Source organism: Vulpes vulpes, chromosome 1, assembly GCF_048418805.1.
Source record: "Vulpes vulpes isolate BD-2025 chromosome 1, VulVul3, whole genome shotgun sequence".
Taxonomy (NCBI): Eukaryota; Metazoa; Chordata; class Mammalia; order Carnivora; family Canidae; genus Vulpes; species Vulpes vulpes.
In genome coordinates this window covers 6,040,197-6,065,255 of record NC_132780.1, presented here as the reverse complement: position 1 = coordinate 6,065,255, position 25,059 = coordinate 6,040,197, and the positions used below count along the sequence as shown (strand labels likewise).

At 47.8% G+C, this 25,059-nt stretch overlaps 2 protein-coding genes across 5 annotated transcripts in view; one reads left to right on the top strand and one right to left on the bottom strand.

The window, feature by feature from the left end:
- The window catches only part of WDR62 (WD repeat domain 62), a 48,880-nt gene extending 38,079 nt beyond the window's left edge, over window positions 1-10,801 (bottom strand). The window contains exons 1-6 of the mRNA XM_026009940.2: window positions 10,214-10,801; window positions 7,118-7,209; window positions 5,198-5,260; window positions 1,593-1,650; window positions 1,200-1,370; window positions 276-413 (exon numbers count right to left, since the gene is read on the bottom strand). Coding sequence (XP_025865725.2) covers window positions 276-413; window positions 1,200-1,370; window positions 1,593-1,650; window positions 5,198-5,260; window positions 7,118-7,209; window positions 10,214-10,390 — 699 coding nt within the window. The 5' untranslated portion in view covers window positions 10,391-10,801. The remainder of the gene's footprint in view (window positions 1-275; window positions 414-1,199; window positions 1,371-1,592; window positions 1,651-5,197; window positions 5,261-7,117; window positions 7,210-10,213) is intronic.
- On the top strand, window positions 10,599-24,745 carry THAP8 (THAP domain containing 8). Of its 4 annotated transcripts, none has more exons than XM_072751468.1 (5): window positions 10,599-11,211; window positions 11,312-11,427; window positions 21,957-22,149; window positions 22,377-22,768; window positions 24,168-24,745. In XM_072751468.1, exons 3-5 carry the CDS (start codon window positions 22,003-22,005, stop codon window positions 24,295-24,297), a joined length of 669 nt encoding a protein of 222 aa, XP_072607569.1. In that variant the 5' UTR covers window positions 10,599-11,211; window positions 11,312-11,427; window positions 21,957-22,002; the 3' UTR covers window positions 24,298-24,745. The 4 variants fall into 4 exon arrangements, with proteins under 4 accessions (XP_072607569.1, XP_025866143.2, XP_072607567.1 ...); XM_072751466.1 differs by lacking the exon at window positions 11,312-11,427 and adding an exon at window positions 13,656-13,774 and having other exon boundaries at window positions 11,047-11,211; XM_026010358.2 differs by lacking the exon at window positions 11,312-11,427 and having other exon boundaries at window positions 10,790-11,211.
- The last annotated feature ends 314 nt before the right edge of the window (window positions 24,746-25,059 follow it).

Here is a 25,059-nt window from a genome sequence, read left to right as displayed (position 1 = left end):
GAAGAGAAGGAAAGAAAAAACAGCACACACTTCCAGGCAGAGTGGCTGGAAGGCAGCAGTCTAGGAAAGAGGTCTGGTCCCAGGGTCAGTGGGTGGGGAAGATATTTCCCAGCAGGGCCTCACAGCTCCTGGAGAAGCCCAGAAGCTGAAGCTGAACCGGAGGCCAGAAAGCTTCTGAGACCACAGCCTCTAAACCTCAGGTAGAAACAGGAGTCCATACTGCCCTCAGTGGTTACTCCCCAGGCTTGGCTAAGGGGGCAGGGGCAGAAACCTACCTTTGCTTCTGTGGAGACTTCCAAGAACCAGAACCTCACATGTCGGTTCCCTACGGTGACAAAATAGCTGCTGTCCTCTGAGAAGGAGAGAGCAATGACCCTGCATGATACTTTGTTGGAAGCCACCACGATGTCTTTCTGGAAGAATCAATGCAGAGAAGTTCACTCTAGCACCTACCCATTGGATCGTTTGTGCCTTTGCCCTCAGCCCTGCATCTCCCCACCCTCCCCTGCTCCAAGTCATTTTTCTTTGAGTCCTCCAGTGAGCTGCTTTATGGGAAAACCTATGTGTGGCACTCATATCATTCCCAATACAGAGAACACTGAGGCTTGGAAAGGTTTCCACGTGTAAGTTCCAGAGCTCTCCCCAAGAGTCCAACCTCTATAGATCACACATGGCTGAGCCTTCACAGGATGTAATCCTCTCAATAGTCCTAGATGCTAGGAAGGTGCTTCTCCCCACCTCTTCCAGGCTCAGAGAGGTGGAGTCATGTGCTCAAGATCACACACCAGATTATGAGGAGAGCCAGGACTTGGTACCCATTTCTGCACCTCCAAGTCCTCCCCTAGCTGTTCCAACATCCAGTCTTCCAGTTTGTATCAACTTCTTGAATTCTCAGAACTCGATAAGGTAGATGCTAGCATATCCATTTTACACATGAGGATGACTCACACAGAAGTCAAATCATTTGCTCAAGGTCACAGCTGGTTGACATGAAAATAATTATGTAACTCCACTAGTTGAGAGCTCGTCATATGCCTCACAATGTCTAGAACAGGGACCAGCATACAGTAGGTGTTCAATAAATATTTTCTGGATAAATGAACACTTTACCAAATTATCTCATTTCGTTTGCTGAATGCCTGAGCCTCAGGGTGCTCTGGCAGCTGGCTACCTGCCCATACTCCCACCGGCCATCTCACCTTCCAGTCCCAGACGTTGAGTACCATGTCGTGCTGGTAGCCCATGGACACAATGTGCTTCATATTGGGGGAGAAGGCCACACAGGCCACGCCATACTTGTGGCCCAGCATCTCTGCCACTTGACTCTTCTCATCCACGTCCCAGATGCGCACCGCAGGCCTGTGCCCGTTCTGGGGAAGGTGGGGCCATTACTGCTGATAAGTTGTGTACCAGGCAGGGCTAGAAGGGCTATTAGGGCTGAAATTGGCACTGCCCCAGGACATGCCCAAAAGCCACCACCCCCATCTGCCAAGGGGCTTTCTGGCCTGGGAAGAAGCTATTCTAGGGTATAAGGCAGGGGTATAAGGAGCGATCCCAAGATCCCTTCCCACCCAATCACCATCACAACTCACCTCCCCTGTCACTATGTACTTCCCATCAGGGGAGAAGGCCAGAGCACTCAAAGACTTCCTGGGAGTAAGGAAAGGGGCTGGTCACTGGTTTCAAGGAGGACAGGCAGCCAGACTCCCATCTGGCTGTGCTCCCACAACTCTGCCCACCTTTTGCTCCCAAGCCTTGAAAGAGGCCAGGAGAGGGGAGTGCCAGCAGCTCCCAGAGAGCCAATGCTACCTGTGTGATCAGCACAGCACACAGTGCGTTCCTTGCTTTACCTGCTGCCAGTAGGGGAGCAGTGGCAAAGGGAAATGGGGGAAAAAACAAAGGCCCCAAACCCAGATAGGGTGGTCACTGTACAGGGACCTTCCTTTTCTCTCCCTCAGCAGGGGGTGGGCTCCCTGAGACCCCACCCATCCTGTATCCCTGAGAAATTCAGGAGCAGGAAATGGTACAGATCTGGCCTAACGATGGGGGTGGCGCTGAGGGGAGGAGCCTGGAAGACAGCACAGGAGACAGCCTGCAGCATGTGCTCCATTGCTAAATACACAAAGTATTCTGGAAAACCCATGAACAATCAACATGTTTCTCTCCAGCCTGCACAAGGGCTGAATGACTAGACTAGTTTGCACGTTTTCTTGGCAGCAAGTTTCATGGTTCCCAGACTACACTGTTGTTTTCCTCTCCCTCTCCCTTTTATCTATGTTAATTGTCCAATGATTGTCTCCCTCACATGAGTTAATTAGTGTGCAGATAATTAAGTAAATGCTCCGACCTTTGACAACCTATCATAGAACATTTATCAGCATCCCCTCAACTCTCTGGTGGCTTCCCATCACTCCTCCAGCGGCAGACAAGGCAAGCTGCCAATGGGATAGCCATTTGCCCCTCCTTGTCCAATTTGGATTAGAACCCAAATTTTAATTAGGATGGCAGTGTCCCCAGCAGGAGTACATTCCTCACCTCTCTTGCAGCTACACAGCTACCTGATTTATTCTGTCCAGTGAGAGGTAAGCTGAAATGCTGGGTGGGATTTCCTGAAAAGCTTCTCAAAGGGGATTCTTCGATCTGATCCCCAGTTGTTCTCCTTCTGGACGTGACAGCCAGAACTCCATCTTGGACCATGAGACAACCTCAAGAAGCCTCACAACAGGCATGGTGGAACAGAAAGACAGGCACACTGGGGTTCCTGATGCTTACAGAGACACCAGCCATCTGGGTGCCCACCATTGTGCAAGAAGAGTATGCCCTTGTGTCTGAAGCCATGATTGTTGTGGGTTTCTGTTGTGTGCAGCCACTCCTAACCTGTCGCATGCCCTGACCCTATGCCCGGCCCTCTGCAAAATGCTATATGGGCATCACTGCACTGATTCCTCAGGTGCGTTCTCGAAGTCAGGACTCTGAGCCAGTTTTGAGGTGAAGAGACCTCAACACAGGGAAGTCCTGCCCAAGTTATCTAACCTGACAGGGCAGTGCACTGTTCGCACATCAAAATTCTCTGCAGAGCCTTGAAATATGTCAAAGCCATGCTATGACCAGTAAACAAAAGTCTGGGGAGGAACAGGGTAGTATCTGCAGTTTCACAGAAGCTCCCCACAGGATGCTCGCTAATCACCGGAAGAAAAGAGAGGCTTCACGGTGGGAAAGCCCCATGATGGGAAAGCAGATGCCACCTTTGTCAGGGGCCCAAGTGAACACCACTGGTCACAGGAGATACCAGTACCATGCCACTCCCGCTAGAATGCACTGAGGAGAAAGTAGCACTTCTTCTGCTGCAGAACCTCAGTTTATGAGGAAACATCAGACACACCAAAGGCTGGGGCATTCTACAAAATACCTGGCCCATACTCCTCAGGTGTCATGGTCAGAAAAGTCAAGGACAGATGAAAAAACTGCTTCAGTCTGAAGAAGACTAAAGAGACCACTAAATGCAACACGTGATTCTGGACAGAATCCCTTTTTTTTTTTTAAGAATTTTATTTTATTTATGATAGTCACAGAGAGAGAGAGGCAGAGACACAGGCAGAGGGAGGAGAAGCAGGCTCCATGCACCGGGAGCCCGACGTGGGATTCGATCCCGGGTCTCCAGGATCGCGCCCTGGGCCAAAGGAAGGCGCCAAACCACTGCGCCACCCAGGGATCCCTGGACAGAATCCTTTTGCTATAAAGAATGTTCCTGGGGGCAGCCCCAGTGGCCCAGCGGTTTAGCGGGGCCTTCAGCCTGGGGCGTGATCCTGGAGACCCGGGATAGAGTCCCTGTGGAGCCTGCTTCTCCCTCTGTGTCTCTGCCCCTCTCTCTGTGTCTGTCATGAATAAATGAAATCTTAAAAAAAAAAAAAAAAAAAAAAAAGAACGTTCTTGAGATGCATGGCAAAACTCGAAAGAGACCTAGATGGTAGTGACGTACCAATTTTAATTTCCTGCTTTTGCTGAGTGTATTGTGGTTTTGAATGGTAACTCCTCCCTCCCTGGAAATATACACTGAAACATTCAGAGGTACAGGGGCATTCTGTCGGCAGCTTACTCTCAAATGGTTTGGAAAAAAAATTACCTATATAGATGGTTATACAGGCATTCTTTGTACGGTTCGTTAAAAGTCTAAAACTATTGCAGGGATCCCTGGGTGGCGCAGCGGTTTGGCGCCTGCCTTTGGCCCAGGGCGTGATCCTGGAGACCCAGGATCGAATCCCACGTCGGGCTCCTGGTGCATGGAGCCTGCTTCTCCCTCTGCCTGTGTCTCTGCCTCTCTCTCTCTCTCTCTGTGTGTGACTATCATAAATAAATAAAAATTAAAAAAACAAAAAACAAAAAACAAAAAACTATTGCAATATAAAAAGTCAAAAAATTGGGATCCCTGGGTGGCGCAGTGGTTTGGCGCCTGCCTTTGGTCCAGGGTGCGATCCTGGAGACCCGGGATCAAATCCCACGTCGGGCTCCCAGTGTATGGGGCCTGCTTCTCCCTCTGCCTGTGTCTCTGCCTCTCTCTCTCTGTGTGTGTAACTATCATAGATTAAAATAAATAAAGATTAAAAAAAAAAAAGTCAAAAAATTGCCAATACCCAGCAGTGGTTTCTGTTTCTGCTTCACCTCGCCTTCACTCACTCCTCCATTTCAGGCACAGGAATCCCTGGGCTGCTCCTCAAAAAACTCAAGATTTGTAACCACTGTAGGGCCTTTGCCCTTGCTGCTCCCTCTACCTGGAACACTCTCCCCACACTTGCACAAGGGTCACCTCCTTACTTCTCTCAGGTCCCAGCCTCCGAGAGGCCCTCCCTGGGCCCTCTGACATGGCTCCCTTCTCCCCCACTGGTCAGTGCCCACACACCTGCCCTAATCCTCATCATTTCCTCCACAGCAATGGTCAGAGTTAGCTAGTAGTTTGCCAACTGGTTTAGTCTGTCTCCAACGATGAGCTGTCAGCCCTACAAGAGCAGAGATTCTCATTTTTTCTGTTCGCTATCGTGAGCACTGGATCACTACCTAGCACAAGGCAGCAGAATGTCGCCGAACCCATGTGTCAGTGAATGAGTTAGTCACCCACCTCAAGCTTCCAAGCAACATGGGGAAGGGAGCATGCGCCAGGACCCCAGTCCCACCGCTACCCAATGCCCAGGCCCCAGCATACCTGGCAGTGTTAAAAATGTGCTGCTGCTTGTTCTCCTTGGGGTTCAAAATCACCACCACACAGCTGGGGAGAAAGAGGAAAATGTGTCAAAACTAAGGGAAGTAATGGGGGTCCAGGGATGATTCTCTTCCCAACAAAAGAGCCCATATATAAATAAGGCTCCCTCTGGACAGAAGATTCTCTCTTCTCCCTCCAGGTATTTATGCTGAGAATTTTAGAGTACTATATATTCTTTTTTACAGATTTTTTTTATTTGACACACACAGAGAGAGAGAGAGCACAAGCAGGGGGAGCAGTAGGCAGAGGGAGAGAGAGAAGCAGGCTCCCCCCTGAGCAGGGAGCCCGATGTGGGGCTTGATCCCAGGACCCTGAGATCATAACCCGAACCAAAGGCAGATGCTTAACTGACTGAGCCACCCAGGCACCCCTAAATAATATATTCTTTTTTTTTTTTTTTTTTAATTTTTATTTATTTATTTATTTATTCATGAAAGGAGAGAGAGAGAGAGAGAGAGAGAGGCAGAGACACAAGCAGAGGGAGAAACTGGCTCCATGCAGGGAGCTGGATGTGGGACTCGATCCCGGGTCTCCAGGATCAGGCCCTGGACTGAAGGCGGCACTAAACCGCTGAGCCACCTGGGCTGCCCTAAATAATATATTCTTAAATAAAAACCAACACTTCCTCTGTCAGGCCCTAGGCTCCTAAAGATCTATGTGCACCATCTCTTTAAATCCTCACAATTGGGGCACCTCGGTGGCTCAGTGGCTGAGCATCTGCCTTTGGCTCTGGTCGTGATCCTGGGGTCCTGGGATTGAGTCCTGCCATCAGGCTCCCCGCAGGAAGCCTGTGTCTCTGCCAATCTCTCTCGGTCTCTCGTGAATAAATAGATCAAATCTTTATTAAAAAAAAAAAAAGATTCATTTATTTATTCACGAGAGACACACAGAGAGAGATTGGCAGAGACACAGGCAGAGGGAGAAGCAGGCCCCCTGCAGGGATCCCAACGCGGGACTCGATCCCAGATCCCAGGACCATGCCCCGAGCCAAAGGCAGACGCTCAACTGCTGAGCCACCCAGGTGTCCCAGATAAAATCTTTAAAAAAATAAAAATATCCTGTGACAATTACCAGGTGAAGCTGGACATCTTAGTCTCCCTTTTAGAGATGAGGAAACTTGAAAACCAGAGAAGGAAAATCCTTTGCCCAGGGCCACCAGCAGGTCGGGGACAGAGTGGGAATATGAATCCACACCTGTCAGATTTAAGAGTCCAACCCTGGACTGCATCCCAAAGACTGAATAATAGATACAATTCATCAGGAATGACCACAGGTCTGTCATGCCCTAGAAGCGAGGAGGGGTCCCTTCAGTGCCTAGAACAGACTAGGTCAGTATTTGTGGAATAAACAATAGGAGGATATCTTTCAGTCCTCTCCACTACCTAAGAGGAAGATATCATTAGTTCTGTTTTATGAATGAAAAAGGAGGTGCTGGGGCACCTGGGTGGCTCAGCAGTTGTGCATCTGTCTTTGGCTCAGGGCATGATATGGGGTCCTGGGATCAAGTCCCACATTAGGTGCCCTGCGAGGAGCCTGCTTCTCCCTCTGCCTATGTGTCTCAAAAATAAATAAATAAAAATCTTAAAAAAAAAAAAAAAAGTAAAGAAAAAGGAGGTATTCACAGAAGAGTACAAGTTGAAGCTGGGACACAAATTCAGGCTGTCTGACACCATGGCTTGGGTCTTTCCGAGAATCATTGCCACATGCCACCTGCAGTTACAGTAGGGCTTTCATAGTGCTCACCACAAGCCAGTACTGTTCCAGACACAGATGGACCTGTGGAATCCTCTCCACAGCCCTCAGGGGTAGAGAGCTCATCTGCATTCTACAGATGGAAAAACCAAGTCCCATTCATTCACTCACCCTGCTAGGTAGGCCACATGGCCTGTGTTGGGGTCACAGGTTAGGCCACTGCTGTTCTGGGCTGTGATGCCAAGTACCTTCTCGAGTGACACCTGTGGGGAAAAAGCCCAGGTCAGAAGAACCTGTCCCAATAGATCCTTTGTGGCACCAGTGCCTCAGGCACCCATTCAGTGCCTGTTACATACAACACTGAGCTTCTACAGTCATGCCACCAACACCTAACATTTGTTCTCGAGATTCCTTTGAAGGACACAGAATGGTGAGGAAGACAGACAAAAATCCCTGCCCTAGTTGAGATGGGATGGAGAACATAAAAATATACAGAATATGTAAAATAGATGTCAGATGATGATAGGAGCAAGAGAGAAAAATAAAGCAGGGAAGAAGATTGGGAGTATAGGGGAAGGAGAGGCCTCACTGAAAAGGCGGCCTCTGAGTACATTTCTAAGTATTTTATATGGATGAAAGATTTGAAACCCCACAACCCAAAGAAGAAGGCACAACTGTCATCACTCCAAATTCCCACACCTGTGAAATGGCAAGGTTGGGATACAAACCCAGCCAGTTTCTGGCTCCAAAGCCAGTACCTTGGGCCCTGAAGGAGAGACACAGCAGTGAGCAAGAGTGGACACCATCTGTTCCCTCAGCAAATTCATAGTCTAGAGGTTCAACAAGTAAAGAAACAAATGAATAGTCACACTTAAAATTCTTAAATTCTCTAAGCAAAGTAATTTAAATGAACAAGTGGGATCCCTGGGTGGCACAGCAGTTTGGCGCCTGCCTTTGGCCCAGGGTACGATCCTGGAGACCCGGGATCGAATCCCACGTCGGGCTCCCGGTGCATGGAGCCTGCTTCTCCCTCTGCCTGTGTCTCTGCCTCTCTCTCTCTGTGACTATCATAAATAAATAAAATTAAAAAAAAAATTAAAAAAAAAAAGACTTTAAAAAAAAATTTAAATGAACAAGTCACTATCATGGTTGATTGAAACTGTTTAGAATATGGACTATTAGAATTGTGAAAATTATAAAATTAGAATTTCATATTTTGAATATATTTAGTTTCAAATTATTATTATTTTTTTAAATTTACAGATTGTATTTATTGATGAGAGACACACACACACACAGAGAGGCAGAGACACAGGCAGAGGGAGAAGCAGGCTCCACACAGGGAGCCCGATACGGGACCCGACCCCATGACCCCAGGACCACGCCTTGGGCCAAAGGCAGGCGCCAAACTGCTGAGCCACCCAGGGATCCCCTAGTTTCAAATTATTATAAAGCAAAACATTCTCAAGCAAGTCTTTGGCTTTAGAAATGAGAGGCAAACATAGGATAATAATAGCTAACTCTTCTTGAGCATTTACCAGGAGCCAGGCACTGTTTAAATACCTGTACTGACTTATGCTCTCAATAACCCTATGATGTGGTCATTATCATCATCATCATCATCATCTCTATCTTACAGATGAGGCTATAAAGGGGCCCAGAGAGGTAACCCACCCAGGAAGGAGCAGCAGCAGGACTCTATTCCAAGCAATCAAACAATGGCACTCACATTGTTTTTCTGTCAACCAGCATTACTGGGCATTAATACAATAAATGGTCATTTTTAGAGTACATTTTTGTAAGCCAGATGGACTCTGTGCCACCAAACAAGAATAAATAAATGACGCCAATTATCCAAGATACACAATCAAAGCAGTAGTAGCTACCACTAATAAGAGTACTTGAAATGTGCCAGGTATCGTTCTAATACTTAAGATACGTGAGTTCGGGATCCCTGGGTGGCGCAGCGGTTTAGCGCCTGCTTTTGGCCCAGGGCGCGATCCTGGAGACCCAGGATCGAATCCCACGTCGGGCTCGCGGTGCATGGAGCCTGCTTCTCCTTCTGCCTATGTCTCTGCCTCTCTCTCTCTCTGTGTGTGTGTGACTATCATAAATAAATAAAAACTAAAAAAATTAAAAAAAAAGATACGTGAGTTCACTTAATCCTCACAAATACCCTGCAAGGGAATATTTATATTATCATCATTTGACAGATGAGGAAACTGAGGCACAGAAAAGTTCATAACAAGAACAGAATTAAGGTTTAAGCCCAGGCAGTCTGGGTCCAGAGGCTGCTTAACCACGTTGCTGTCTCTCTGAAATCCCCCTTGCTATTCCTTTATTTTACATGCAGTTTAGAGCTCACAAGTACTTTCAGGGACATACAAGAGAAAAGCTATGAAGTACAGCATGCTAGGTAAGAGATTAAAGTAGGTGTCTATCTTAGGTGGGGGGGGGGGGGGCGGTTCCAAAAGGCGGCTCAGGCTAGGGATATTCAGGCTGAGATTTGAGGAATGAGGAGCCAGCCAGGTGGACTGCAGCAAAAAAGCCCAAAGGACTCAGCAAACACTTGGGAGGCGGTAAAGAGCTTGGAGCCTCGGGAAAACAGCTGGCTAGTGTGAGTGACCTAACACTGATAAAAGGGAGGACAATGGAGGTACTGCCAGAGAGGTGGGGAGGGGCCACTTGCCTAGCCTTGCAGCCAGGAATGGGTGATATAATCAGAGTGCAGCAGGACGCCAGGGGGCAGAAACAAGATCCACCAGGATCTACCGTGTTTCCACCCTCTATCTGGCCTCTGCCAAGAGCAGGTCATGGTCCCGATTTCATCTCTGCTCCCTGCAACTCCGTGGCATGATTACTGTCAACTTCTCTTTTATAAAAATAGACTTTGTAGCTCGGAGAGTTGGAGAACCATTTTTTAAGTCGCTGGTGTGCTAAGAGAATTCCTTGTACCTACTCTAAAATCGTCTTTGATTTTCTATCTAAGAACGTCGGGGACTATTCTGTACGTCTACCCCCACTTCGGAAGCGCTGCTGAGGTTTTACATTTACTCACAGTGTCCGTAACCTGGGGTGGCAACATGCGCCAAGAATTCCACGTCGGTAAGGGTGGAAGGCAAGGGCGGGCAAGTGGGGAGAGAAGGTGGAATGAGCCGAGGGCTGAGGCGGGGCCGGCGATCCGGGGGCGGGGGCGGGGGCGGGGGCGGGGCCGGGGGAGGCCGCCGAACCCCGGGACTGGGGTGGGCAGGGCAAACAGCTCCTCACCCGGTTCTGCACCGTGTCCTCCGCCGCCGTCGAGAGTCGTGTCCGCCGCCGGAGACAGAGCGGCGGGGCGGGGGGCGGAGAGCACTGGCCCCTCCGCGCCGGAACCCCCGCCGCGCCGGTCGGCAGCTTCTCCACTGCATCGTTGCGCGCGTAGCCTCCGGGCCCCAAGGCCGCCATCGACGCGCCGGAGCCAGGCAACCGTTAGGCTCCTCAACCGCCGCCGCCGCCGCAGCCGCCTTCACGACCCACTGGAAGAGCAAACGGCCGCGGGAAAGCCGGCGCCGCCGCCCATTGGACGCGGCAGGCCCGGGTCTGGCCAATGTCAGGGCCGCCGGGTACCGGTTTTGACCAATGAGGGCCGAGAGGCGGAGCGAAGCCTACGGCCGGGTGGAACCGGAGCTCCTCTACTTAATGCCTGACCAAGGAAGTGGCGTTTTTTGCGCGGTCTGTTTTCACCATTAAGCATTTAGGTGTTAACTTTTTACGTAGCGAAGATCAAAGCCTCCAGTTCGCTTTTTGCCGCACTCCCCACCCCCAGCAACTACCCACGCAGTGGCAGTCGCCCGGATGTAAGGAGGGGTGGAGTCCAAAGAGACCGACCACTCGGCGCATGCTCAGAAAAGCCGCGACTCCCCCCTGTCTCCCCTAACACGTGGTAAGGTCCGGATGCCTAAGAACTGGCTTTGCGCCGACGTCCTCGCGCTTTCCCCACTCGCCACGTGACCAGGGCGTAACTGTGGTAACGCGGCTGGGCGCGTAGTGCGCAGGCGCTCTCTTCCTTCCCCTGCACGTGATGAGGCACCAAGGGCCATCACGTGAGGTAGGCGGAGAGCGGGCAGGGTGGGGTTCGGCGGCGCCCGGCGAGGATCAAAGTGCAGCTGCAGACTGGGCAGGACTCAACGGGGTGGAACAGCCATGCCCAAGTACTGCCGGGCTCCGAACTGCTCCAACACTGCAGGCCGACTGGGCGCTGACAACCGCCCCGTGAGCTTCTACAAGTGAGCGCCAGCGCGGGGCGGGGCTCGGGGGGCGGGGCTGGGGTGGGGCTGGGGGCGGAGCCCGAGGGTAATTGCAGCTGTGCCCGCGCGCCTGGTCCAGCTTGCAGGTGTCTGGAAGCAGGACTAGCAAAGTGAAGAGACGGTGTTCTCAGCCCTAAACGCAGCACACGCAGAGGTGCAGAAGTTTTAAACGCAGGGGTGGACGATAAACTACAGGTAGTGAAAGCAGCGAGCATGAGAAGTGGGACTGTGTAGGGGAAGGACCCTAAAACTGCTCACTTGTTATCTCCACGAATTTATCTCAAACGCAAAACATCCAAAATTGAGCTCCTGATCTTGTCTCTCTCCCAAACTTTCCACAGCCTTTCCTATTTCAGTTAAGAGCTCGCTCCATCTTTCCTGTTATTCAGGCAGGAAATCTTAAGAGTCATACCTACCTCTTTTCTTTCCTCACATTGGGGAAAGTAAAAATGAGCTTGAACTGTTAAAAAAAAAAAAAAAAGAAAGAAAGAAAGAAAGAAAGAAAGAAAGAAAGAAAGAAAGAAAAAATAAATCTGTCCTCCCACTTATTATTCCCCAGCTGGAATAAAAGACACGGGAAAATTCGACTGAAGAGTTAATAAGAGAAAATATTTCTATTTTTCTCAGATGCTGCAGATATAAAGTGAAAAATAATCCTTCTTCTTTGACTGACTGCTGCTTTTTTGCTAGGAAACTTTGTTGTTTAAAATCGTAGACTATCATAAACTTCACCATTTGGAATTCTATCAGTAATAATGAAACATCTCGCTTAGCACCTGGAAGAGTTGTCACTTTGACACAGGGAAGCAACCTCAGTTGCTTCTGCCCAGGTGCAGAGCTTCAGGTAAGGCATTTCTGGACATAGTTTTTCCACATCTACCTAAACTTTACTGCTTTAAGAAAAAAAAAAGATTTTATTCATTCATGAGAGACAGAGAGAAGCAGAGACACAGGGGGAGGGAGAAGCAGGCTCCTCGCAGGGAGCCTGATGCAGGACTTGATCCCCAGAACCCAGGGTCACACCCTGAGATGAAGGCAGATGCTCAACCACTGAACCACCCAGGCATCCCAACTTTATTGCTTTCAAGGAGACAGGACCCTGGACTCACTTTCACAACCCAAAGCTAGTATCTGTCCCTTTACACACAGTTCTGCTTTGCTTTAAGCCTATCCAAACAGTTTCATTTACATTTCACCTAAAATTCACCCTTCTCCCAAACTCAAGTAATAACCCTGTCTTTTCCTTTGTTGAGACTCCTCACTTCTGGTATTTCTGGTGTGCAATTTTCCTCATCGCAATGGTAAATAAACCTGACTCTTTGGGATGACAGGTGTATCCCTGTTAGCCTTAGTCTAAATGGGGTAGGACACATTCCTCATTCAGCCCATCAGCAGATCCTGTTGGCTCTTCCTTTAAAATCTATCCAGAATTGACCACTTCTAACCTTCTCTGCCTCAATTCAGTTTCTGGTCATTACCACCTCCTAACTGCACTATTTTAGTAGCCTCTTCATTAGTCAAGCCGCTCCCACACTCTGATCCCCACACACAGACACAAGGAATCTGTATATCCCTGAGTCAGATCAGAGTCCTCCTCTGTTCAGATTCTCTCCTGGCTCCCACCTCACTCTATACAAGATAAGGTGAGACTAGAGTAGACAGAAAGCCCTATAGGGGCTGGATCCCCAGTATCTGTATGACCTCATTTCCTTCCTCCTGTCCCTTAATACTGTGCTCCAGTGTCACTGGCAACATGCTGTTCCCCTAGCACACCAGGCACATTGTTGCCCCTGGGACTTTGCTTGTGCTTTTTCCTCTACCTGGAAAGGTCTTACCTTTATGACCACCACTCTATGTAAAATGATAATCCTCTCCCAGATCTGTAGGTATTCTCCCTATTTACCTCCTATTTTACTTATCCTTTTTTTTAAAAAAAAAAATATTTTATTTATTTATTCATGAGAGAGAGAGTGAGAGGCAGAGCCACAGGCAGAGAGAGAATCAGGCTTCACACAGGGAGCCTGACATGGGTCTCGATCCCGGGTCTCCAGTATCACACCTTGGGCCGAGGGCAGGCGCTAAACCGCTGAGCCACCCAGGGATTCCTTTACTTATCCTTTTGATGCTTATCACTATTTGGCATATCACATATTTGATGTATTCATTTATTGTCTTCTCCACTAGAATGTCAGTAACTTTTTTTTTTTTTTTGTCATTTCCCCAACCCTAAAATAATGCCTGTTGCATAGGGGGTGCTCAGTAAATATTTGTTGGCTGAATTTCATTAATGCATTTCAGATGGCCTCCCCCAGGAAACTCAGCAATCCCTGTCCCTTGAAGGGACCCTGGTGCAGAGTAAGAGTAATGCAGAGGAGTCTTTAAACCTAAATCAGTGTGTCCAGATTTGCTTTTTTTTTTTTAAGGTACATTGCTCTGGCAGTGTTTATTAATTCAGCAACTCTGAGTGTCTCCTGGAGTATGGAAGCCCCTGCTAGACACAGAGGATCCTGACAGGTCCTGTCCGGACAAAGCTCATGGATAGGTAAAGCATCAAACACTGAAGAACTGAACACACAACCTGGGAGTCACTCCCAGTCTTTCTTCAGCACTGCTGCTGTCAGTCAGTCCATCAACCCATCCTTTGACTTTATCCTCCAAACACATCCCCACCCTGTGACAATCACAACAAAACCCTTCATACCTTGGCAGTAGAGTTATAAATGCAAATGGGAAAATCCTAACTAAACTATTAGGAAATAACAACAACAACAACAACAAAAAGCTCTACATTTCTAGCCTGACTACTTCATATTACCTCTGCTCTCATGGTGTAGTTCAGGCTGCCATCATCTGTTAATGAAACATTGTGATAGCTGCTTCCTGGCCTCCCTGCCTACGCTTCTGTGTCCCTGACAAGAGCAACAATAACAACTTATTTAGAGAGCACTTATGCCAGGCACTGTTCTAAGTGCCTCACCTATAATAATGAGAACAATAACAACTGTACAGAGCATCCAGATGATTTTATAAAAAATTAGTTCTTGTCTGTGTTGTTTAAATCCCACCAATGGCTTCCAGACCGTCCTTCACACAAGCTAGCCCATTTCTTCCTCAAGGCTCATCCCTGAGTCAGTCTTACAGAAGCCACATAGTTAAGAGTTTGGTGAGGAGCTGTTTGCAAAGGAGATTCAGGAGAAGGTGTGGATGGCAAGAAGGAACAAGGTGAATCATATAGAGGGAAGTGGCTGCAGGGGAATAACATAAGGGCCTGCCAGGCAGCCAGAGGAAACATTCATTTGTTTTTGGCCCTTTCAGGAAAATCAGAGTCAGCTCTAATGGGAAGCCTTCTAATGGGAAGTTAGGAATTGCATTTGGCTGGCAGTAAGAAAGTCCTGAGTTTATAGGATATAGCATATAGGATATAGCTACAATAACAGATGCAAAATCTCGTACTACAACAAAAGTTTATTTCTCATTCACAATATGTCCTTTGAAGACCATTTATGGACCTACTGTATAGTATCCTAACCCCGGACTCAGGCTGAAGGAGCCTCCCCTATATGGAAACTTCTGGTCTTGTAGAAGGGGTAAAAGTGAAAATAGGGAGAATCACCCAATGGCTCCTCATAAATTCTATATTTAGATGTGGCCCACATCACTTTCAGTCCTTTGGCCAAAGCAAGTCTGTGCAAGCCTCGGGTCGGTGCAGTAGAGATATGTAATCTTCATGTGGGGAAGGGCAGCAAATATCTTGAACGATAATAGAATCCACTAAGGGTTTATTTTTCTCTTGAATAAAACACATACAGAGGGTAGCCCCGGTGGCGCAGTGGTTTAGCACCGCCTGCAGCCTAGGGCGTGATCCTGGAGACCCTGGATCGACTCCCACGTCAGGCTCTCTGCATGGAGCCTGCTTCTCTCCCTCTGCCTGTGTCTCTGCCTCTCTGTGTCTCTATGAATAAATAAATAAAATCTTAAAAAAAAAAAAACACATACAGAGGTTGAAAGACCAGCACTGGTGTGGCAGGCCCACAAATCATTAGGGTTGAGATTCCTATTTTTCTGTGCTGTTATCCTTGCATGCAGTCCCATGCAAGATGGCTGCCAAGTGCCCCAACCATCAAGGCCCACCATTCCTGGTAAGAAAAGAGAAGGGAGGGAGGAAGAGCAAAAGGGGCTCTAACCGTGAGTGGGATTAGCCCTTTATAAATCCTTCCCAGAAACCCCACCTGATGGTGAGTTCTTCATCATTGGTCAACCCAACTACGAAGGAGACTGGGAAATATAATTTAGCAGGGCATTTAATCACCCTGAAGAAATTTTGAATTCATTGTTAGTAAGGAAGAAAATAACTTTTATTTTTTTTGTTTGTTTTTGTTTTGTTTTGTTTTGTTTTTTGTGTTTTTTTTTGAAAATAACTTTTAAAAAACAAATTTTATTTATTTGACAGAACTAGAGAGAAAGTGTGCGCATGCACAAGCAGACAGAGCAGCGGGCAGAGAGAGAAGCAGGCTCCTCTCAGACCAGGGAGCCGGATGTGAAGATCAATGCCAGGACTCTCAGATCACAACTGGAGCCAAAGGCAGATCCTTAACCGAATAAGCTACCCAGGAGCTCCAGAAAATAACACACACACACACACCCATTTTTTTTTAAAGATTTTATTTATTTATTCATAGACACAGAGATAGAGGCAGAGACACAGGCAGAGGGAGAGGGAGAAGCAGGCTCCATGCAGGAAGCCCGATGTGGGACTCGATCCCAGGTCTCCAGGATCACACCCCAGGCTGCAGACGGCACCAAACCGCTGCGCCACCAGGGCTGCCCCACACACCCATTTTTAAAGAAGAATTTCTTTTTTTTTTTTTAATTTTTTTTTTAATTTTTTTAATTTATTTATGATAGTCACAGAGAGAGAGAGAGAGGCAGAGACACAGGCGGAGGGAGAAGCAGGCTCCATGCACCGGGAGCCTGATGTGGGATTCGATCCCGGGTCTCCAGGATCGCGCCCTGGGCCAAAGGCAGGCGCCAAACCGCTGCGCCACCCAGGGATCCCCTAAAGAAGAATTTCTAGCAGTTTATGATCTAGAAGGATGACCAACAAGACTAAACGATTCTAGAGAAAAGGAGGACACTGACTACTTAAAGTAGATTCTTAGAGAGCCCGTTGTAAATGTGTTGCCATCCAGAAGAACAAAAGAGAATAAGAAAAAGACCAAGTGAGGAAGAGGTGGGTTTTTTTTTTTTTAAGGTTTTATTTATTTGAGAGAGAGAAAGAGAGATCACGAGCAGGGAGGAAGAGCAGAGAGAGAAGCAGACTCCCCGCTGAGCAGGTAGCCTGAAGCAGGACTTGATCCCAGGACCCCCGGATCATGACCTGAGCCAAGACAGACACTTAACCAACTCAGCCATGCAGGCGCCCAAGGAAGAAGTTTTTCATATTTTCCTCCTTTGCCCCTTGAGGTGCCCTGATCCATTTGAGGACCCTTCGCATTTTTAAGGTACCCTGCCAGATTTCTCACACGACACAAAAGTATTCACTGGCCTGAACTTAGTTACCTGGCCCCACCTACACAAAGGAACCTGGGAAACAGTCTTCTAGCGAGGCACATCATGACCTCAACTAAAGTTGGAGTTTTGTTAGTAAGGAAGAAAGAAAGGGGATGTGGAGTAGTCAGTTGTCAGTCTCTGCCAAGGAGGAGGGGCTGGGGAATGCTGCTGCAAGAGAGTTCTTGTGTGTGTCGAGGCAGAATGGGGTTGATGAGAAGATTTGGATCCCAAACAGAGGCGAAAGGGACTACAGCAGCCAGAGCTCCTGGCTGGGTGCCCTGGGGTTCTGCTCTCTGGGTGCCACAGCTCTTCTGAGTCAGCCTGTGTCCTTCTACCAGCTGTACTCCACCCCCACCTGCCCTGTCTGTCTGCCTTTGGGCTGGGAAGTCCTGCTCCTGCACCCATCTCTGTTCATCCTGCCCACCTCCTTTCTTAACGTGTCTTTTCCAAAAGTTTATTTATACAGATATGAACAAATCTGAACACATGTTCTAATTTCCCCTCTATTGCTATATTAGTTTCCTGTGAATGTTGAAACAAACTTGATGGCTTAAAATAGCAGAAATTATTCTCTCCCAGTTCTGGAGACCAGAAGTGCAAGTCAGTTTTACTGGGCCAGAACCAAGGTGTTGGCAGGATGGCACTCCCAGTGAGGCTGGCTGTAGGAGAGAATCTGTGTCTTGCCTCTTCCAGCTTCTGGGGGCCACATCTATCTTTGCCTTTGTGGTCACATCACCTTCTCTGCTTTCATCTGTGGTAATGTCCACTTGGCCTCCCTCTCGCAAGGATACTTAGGATTGCATGTAGGGCCCAAATGAATGTTCTAGGATGACTTCCTCATCTCAGGATCCTTACTTAATCACATCTTTTGTCATGCAACATAGTATTTGCAGATTCCAGGGATTTGAACATGGATATCTTTGGGGGGCCATTACCGAGCCTGCCACAGTTACTAAAAGCTGTTTGCACCTTTTTTTTTTTTTCAGGTAATACATGTGCCTGAAAATAGCACATCAGTTCATAGAGTGCCTCCACATTCTGTTTTAGGGCTGTATGGTATTCCTTTGTGTGCCTGTGCCTGAGTTTGTTACCTTGTCTCCTATAGACCTATAGACGGTGTTATCCTCTGCTCTAGCACCCCTTACTCTGCCCTTTTAACAGACAGAGGCCTCAGAGCCCTCAGCAGAAGAAAGTATCCAGCTGTTTTTTGGTCAACTTCTGTTCCTGGAATTGGTAACTGGTTTTCCATTTTCAGTTGTGGTGTAAAGTTTCTCTTTGAGGTATCTTTGTTTCATACTTAAAAGTTGGTCAATTTTAAGAAAAATATTAAGTATATAATGTGACAGATATGGAAGATACTGTGCAGGTGGAGTGTCGATGACTGACTATATTAGTTATTTAATGCTACATAACAAACCATCTCAAAATCTAACCACTTAAACAGTTAATGTGTCACAGTTTCTGACTGCTGCTGCATGACAGACCAATCAGAACTCAATTATGTGACCACCCCTGGCTGCAAAGGAAGCCGGAAAATGAGGTCTTCATTGTGGACAGTCTTGAGTCTCAGATAATCCCCACCCATTCCCACAGGGAAAGCTTTTATTCAGTTCATTTTTTTTAACTTTAATTTTTAATTGTAATATACGTATAAAATCTACCATCATAACCATTTTTGAATATCCAGTTCAGTAATATTAAGGATATTCACATTATTGTGCAACCCAATCTTCAGAACTTTGTCATCATGTGAAACAAACTCCATGCGCATTGAACAACAAACTCCAATTTCCTACTCCCTTCAGTCGCTGGAAACCACCATTCTATTTCTTTTTCTATGAATTTGACAACTCTAGATAATTCATATAAGTGGTATTTTGTGTGTATGTAACTGGCTTACTTCACTTACCATAATGTCTTGAAGGTCACTCATGTTATAGCATGTGTCAGCATTTCCTTTTTAAGACTAAATAATATTCTATTGTATACATATGCCACATTTTCCTTACCTATTCATCCATTGATGAATATTGGCTTTTGGCTGTTGTGAATAATGCGGTTATGAACATTAGTGTGCAAATATCTTTTCAAGACCCCACTTTCAATTCTTTCAGGTACATACTTAGAAGTAGAATTGCTGGATCATATGGTAATTCTATTTCTAATTTTTTTGAGGAGGTACTGTATCGTTTTCCATAGTGGCTGCACCATGTTACATTTTCCTCCAACAGTGCATCGGGTTCCAGTTTCTGCACATGCTCACCAACACGTTTGGTTTTAATTTTTATTTTATTTATTTATATTTATATTTGTTATTATTTTATTTATTTTTAAAAGATTTATTTATGGGGAATCCCTGGATGGCTCAGAGGTTTAGCGCCTGCCTTTGGCCCAGGGTGTGATCCTGGAGACCTGGGACTGAGTCCTATGTCGGGCTCCCTGCAAGGAGCCTGCTTCTCCCTCTGCCTCTGTCTCTGCCTCTCCCTCTCTCTCTCTCTCTCTCTGTGTGTCTCTCATGAATGAAATAAAATCTTTAAAAAAAAAAAAGATTTATTTATTTGAGAGAGCACACGTATATGTGCTTGAGTGTAGGGAGGATAGAGGGAGAGGGAAACTTTTTTTTAAATTTTTATTTATTTATGATAGTCACACAGAGAGAGAGAGAGAGAGGCAGAGACATAGGCAGAGAGAGAAGCAGGCTCCATGCACTGGGAGCCTGACGTGGGATTGACGTGGGATTCGATCCCAGGTCTCCAGGATCGTGCCCTGGGCCAAAGGCAGGCACCAAACCGCTGCGCCACCCAGGGATCCCGGGAGAGGGAAACTTTTAGCAGACCCCTCGCTGAGTTCAAAGTCCAACATGGAGCTTGATCTCATGACTCTGAGATCTTGACCTGAGCAGAAACCAAGAGTTAGACACCTAACCAACTGCGCCACCCAGGGGCCCTTAATTTTTATTATTTTTTAAAAAGATTTTATTTATTTATTAGAGAGAGAGAGCGCATGCGTGAGCATGAGCACAAGCTGGGGGATAGGGTGTGCAACAGGAGAGGGACAAGCAGATTCGTCGCTGAGTATGGAAGCTGATCCCAGGACCTGGAGATCATAACCTGAGCTGAAGTCAGATGCTCAACCTACTGAGCCCCGCAGGGCCCCTTGTTTTGTTTTTTATAGTGGCCATTCTAATGGTTATGAGGTGATACCTGATGGTTTCAATTTGCATTTCCCTAATGATTACTGACATTGAGTATCTTTTCATATGCTTGTTGGCCATTTGTATATCTTCTTTGGAGAAATATCTGTTCTAGTCCTTTGCCCATTTTTAATGGTGTTACTTTTGTTGTTGAGTTCAGAAACCTTTTAACGATTGTTTTCAAGCATACACAAAAAATAGAGTTATATATTGGGATCCCTGGGTGGCGCAGCGGTTTGGCGCCTGCCTTTGGCCCAGGGCGCGATCCTGGAGACCCGGGATCGAATCCCACGTCGGGCTCCCGGTGCATGGAGCCTGCTTCTCCCTCTGCCTGTGTCTCTGCCTCTCTCTCTCTCTGTGTGACTATCATAAATAAATAAAAAAAAAATTAAAAAAAAAAAAAATAGAGTTATATGGGGACAGTGGGTGGCTCAATGGTTGAGTGTCTGCTTTTGGCCCAGGATTCTGGGATTGAATCCCACATTGGACTCCCCACAGGAAGCCTGCTTCTCCCTCTGCCTGTGTCTCTGCCTCTTTCTCTGTGTCTCTCATGAATAAGTAAATAAAAATCTTTTTTAAAAAGTTATATGAATGGATTCTCATGCATAGTCACTCAGAATCACCAGTTGTCAACATTTTGCTAATTTGTTTTATCTGCTTCCACCCTGTAATGCATGATTTTTAAAAAAGATTTTATTTATTCACGAGAGACACACACACACACAGAGAGAGAGAGAGAGAGAATGAGAGACAGAGATACAGGCAGAGAGACAAGCAGACTCCATACAGGGAACCCAATGCAGGATTCAATCCTGGGACCCCAGGATCACACCCTGGGCCAAAAGCAGGCACTCAACCACTGAGCCACCCAGGTGTCCCTTAATGCATGATTTTAAAGTAAATCCTAGATGTTAGTTCTTTTACCCATAAATATTCAGAATGTTTTTCCAACGGATGACTATTTTAGAAGCATAAACCAATACAATTATCATACCTAGCAAGATTAGTTTCTTACAACTATCCAATACCCAATTTATGTTCAGTTTTCCCCCTACTGTGTTAAAATGTCTTTTTATGAAATGGTTTGTTGCAGATGAGGACCACAATCTGCAATTGGATGTTTCTTACATTTCTTTTCATCTATAACCTCACCCTACTCCTCCTCCATCCCCATCCCCATGAATGTGGACACATTCTAGATTTGCCCAGTTTCATAAACTGCTCTCTCAGGTTCATGTAGAGGAACAGATTGTGGGGGAGGGCAGAGTGGCTATGGGTCGGGAGATTGGGAAAGAGGCTGCTAAAAAAGTCCAGTCAGGAGAGTATGGATGCTGGAAGGGAGAGGCAGCAGAGGTGGGAGAGGTAGGCTGATGTTGGGTGTTCAAAAGCTGGAGCTGAGGGCACCAGGGTGGCTCAGTCAGTTAAGCATCTGCTTTCAGCTCAGGTCATGATCCTGGGATTGAGCCCCACTTCCGATTTCCTGCTCATTGAGGAGTCTCCTTCTTCCTCTCCGTCTGCCTCTCCCCCCACTTGTGTGTGCTCTCACGCACAGGCAAGTGTTCTCTCTTTCTCTGTCTCAGATAAATTCATTATAAAAAATAAAAAGGGATCTCTGGGTGGCTCATGGGGTGCTGGGTGGCTCAATGGTTGTCTACCTTTGACACAGCATAACCTGGGGTCCTGGGATAGAGTCTGGCATCAGACTCCCCACAGGGAGCCTGCTTCTCCCTCTGCCTCTCTTTCTGTGTCTCTCATGAATAAATAAAATCTTTAAAATAAATGAATGAAGGAATGAATGAATGGTGAAGCTGAAGGTTGGGATGTAGGTTGGTGGTAGAGAGACTCTGGGTAAGAGGCAGGGCCATTTTTGGCCTAGGTAGACAGAAGTTTGGAGCCCAGGGACCTTTGCGTGTGCATGTCCCCAGAGAGAGGTGGGACTGACCTGATATTGCTGACCCTGTAACCCCACTGTCCCTGGCAGGTTCCCACTAAAGGACGGCCCCCGGCTGCAGGCCTGGCTGAGGCACATGGGCCATGAGGACTGGGTGCCCAGCTGCCACCACCATCTGTGCAGTGAGCACTTCACACCTTCTTGCTTCCAGTGGCGCTGGGGTGTGCGCTACCTGCGGCCTGATGCAGTGCCATCCATTTTCTCCCCAGCACCACCTGCTAAGGTGAGCAAAAGGAGGTCCCACTGTTGCAGTCTGACCCTGTCTTCCCCACCTGAAAATGACCTGTGGAGTCTGATCCTCAGCCCTCCTCTCCTGAGGGAAGTCCCTGCTGCAGTCTGACCCTCAGCCCTCCCCTCAAGGAAGTTCCTCCTTGAGGTCTGGCCTTATCTGAGGACAGTTCCCCTTAAAGTCTGACCCTGATGCCTCTCATCCCATGCCTTTTCTTCCAGAGGCAGCAGAATTCCCGAAGCACTGAGAAGCCAGTCGTGTCTCCCTCTTCACCAGAGGCCATGCCCCTGTCTCCGGATCCAGCTGTCTCAGCCCCTGGCCCTATGCACCTTGCGGTACTGGGGTCAGCATCTGGAGGCCCTGAAGCCACGGCCACCATGTTCCTGACCTCCCTGCCCCCTCCTCCTGCTCCTGCCAGGCCACAGCCTGGAGTCCAGGCCCAGAACTCCCTGGCTGGGCTGGGCAGTCTCCTGGGAACACTGCAGAAGCGGGTGTGGAGGCTGCAGCGGCACCATGAGCAGCATCAGGTGCAGCTGCAGGCCCTAGAACAGCTGGTACAGCAGCTGTGCAAGGAGGGCCTGCCAGCTAGGCGCTCCAGGGCCTGCTATGCCTGGTGAGTGTGGCCACCTGGCCCCCAGAGCACATGTATTTTCATTTTCAGTTCTAGGGTCCAGTATTTAAAAGAACATTTCACTCATGTTCCCAAACTTCTGAGTTTTCTTGGGAAAAAAAAAAAGTCAATCTGTCAACGCCTACTAACTATTGGTCAGAGCAGGGTAATGGCTGCCCTTACTCTGTGCCAGATAGAGTTAATAACTTAAAACTCATATGACCTTGATGTGGCTGTAGTCCCCATTTTTCAGATGAAAAAACAGGCACCAGGATGCTACAGTAACTTGCCCAAAGTCAGGCAGCCAGTAAGCTGCAGAGTCAACATTCAAACCAGGTGTCTGACTCCGCAGGAGGCCAGTGCTCTCCTTTTGGAGAGCTCCTTGCCTGAATCCTAATAGAGCTTGAGTTTGCAGCCTACCTCACAGAGTCTCCCCAGCCCCATCTAAAGGCCCTTTTGCCCCTATGTTTTACTACCAAGTATTGGAGGAGGGTATCATGTCTTGAAAAATCAGTTTGATCAGGCTGTTTCCCTGCTTAAGACCCCAGGACCAAGTTTGGGGTCCCATAGCTCTCAGCCCCAGCTGGACAAGGAAGTGGGAAGGGGTTTCAGAAAGGAGCCTCTCTGAAGTAGCCCTGTAGCTAAGGTTTCTCAGTCTGACAACCAGTGGGTTGCACATGGCTCAGAGATCTGATTTTTTCTGACCTCAACAGTGTTTTATAGTCATTTTTGGTCTTTCCTGGAGGCTCAGCAGATCTAGCAGCACTGGGTTCATATTCACAGTTCGTGGCAGGTAGCTGGGATGGCAGTGTGGCTACCCCTGGAGGCTCTATGTTTGAGACTAGGGCGTGACTATGCTGGGGCTCAGGGGAGTGTACAGAAGAGCAGGGACAGGCCTAGGACTCTTCCTGAAGCCCACCAGGGCCCCTGGGCTGACAGTGTCTCTCTCTGCCTCTCCTGACCCATTCAATCACCATCTCTCAATGTCCTTCTTTCTTCCCATCTCCACCTCTATGTTTCTGCTACCCTGTCTCTCTGCTCCCCCCCCCCAATCTGTCTCCCCATTTCCTCACGTCTCTCTTCACCTGCATCTTTCTGTGTCCCTTATATCACTGGCCCTCTGTATTCCCCTGTTTGGCCTGTCCCCATATCTGTCTTTCCATGTCCCCCACATTTTCCTCTGTTTCCCTGTACCTCTTTACTCCCCCGTGAATGTCTCTCTGGCTTCACATCTCTTCCTGTCTCCCCACAAATCTCGCTGTGTCTCTTGATATCCCCCTTCCACCTCGGCCTTCCTGTTCCTCACCATTTCTCCCCCCTCATCCTTCCTCTTCCTTCCCTCTCTCCTTCTCTTCCCTCTTTCCCCTATGTGTTCCATCTCTGTCACTTTGGGACTGCCCAGCTTCCTGGACGTGAGGAATCCCATCATCTGTGGAGGGCCTGACATAGCTGTGGTCATTGCCCAGAGGCCTGCACCTCCCACACTGGATGCCAAGCCTGAGCTCCTGGACACTGAGACCCCCAGTGCATAAGGACCAGGATAGATAATGTCGTGGGACAGATGATAGAAAACAGGAAGAAAAAAAGAAAACAGAGGAAGAGATAATCCTCAAACATGGGCCTGCCTTGTCCCACTACCCGTGCCTGGGCCATTGCAGCACCCCCTTGTACGGACCCCTTGAACCTTGGAGTTGACCTGGGCCCAAACCACATCAGTGCTTATTTCCCTTGATGCCAGGTCCCTGCTACTCCTTGCTTGAACCTTTGTAGTCAGTAAGGCAGTTTCAGAGCAGAATAAGGATTGTTTATTTTGGGGAAAATTGTACCTGGTACCTCATACCGTTGGCCAAGTCTGGTGCCAAGCTGGGAATAATACAGCAGTGAACACAGCTGACAAAATCCTGCCCTCATGGTGCTCCTATTCTGCTTAAGTGGAAGATAAACTAGTAAACTAATAAACAAGATAATTTCGGATTGTGATAAGTGCTGAAAAGACTAAATGAAAATGTGATGGGGTGGGGGTGGTGGATGGATGAATGAATGAAGAGGACTCTTTAAGGAGACGACGTGTGCGCAGACTCCTGGATGAGAGGAGCTGGCCTGGAAGGCATATGGGCTGGATCCTCCGTGGAGAACAGCCCCTGCAAATGCCCAACACCTAGGGTGTCGGCTGGAGGAGGGCAGTGTTGCTATGGCAAAAACTGAAGCGGGGAAGGGAGTGTGTGTGTGGGGGGGAGGTGCGATTTTAGATAGAGCGGAGGTCTCACTGAAAAGGTGCCAATAAGTAAAAAAAT

What these genes read in the sequence shown, in the direction of transcription:
- THAP8 (XM_026010358.2), top strand. Translation starts at nt 11,129, where the DNA reads ATGCCCAAGTACTGCCGGGCTCCGAACTGCTCCAACACTGCAGGCCGA. An exon ending in CCCCAGCACCACCTGCTAAG is followed by an intron (nt 22,150 to 22,376) that starts GTGAGCAAAAGG and finishes CTTTTCTTCCAG; the next exon opens with AGGCAGCAGAATTCCCGAAG. An exon ending in TCCAGGGCCTGCTATGCCTG is followed by an intron (nt 22,769 to 24,167) that starts GTGAGTGTGGCC and finishes GGGACTGCCCAG; the next exon opens with CTTCCTGGACGTGAGGAATC.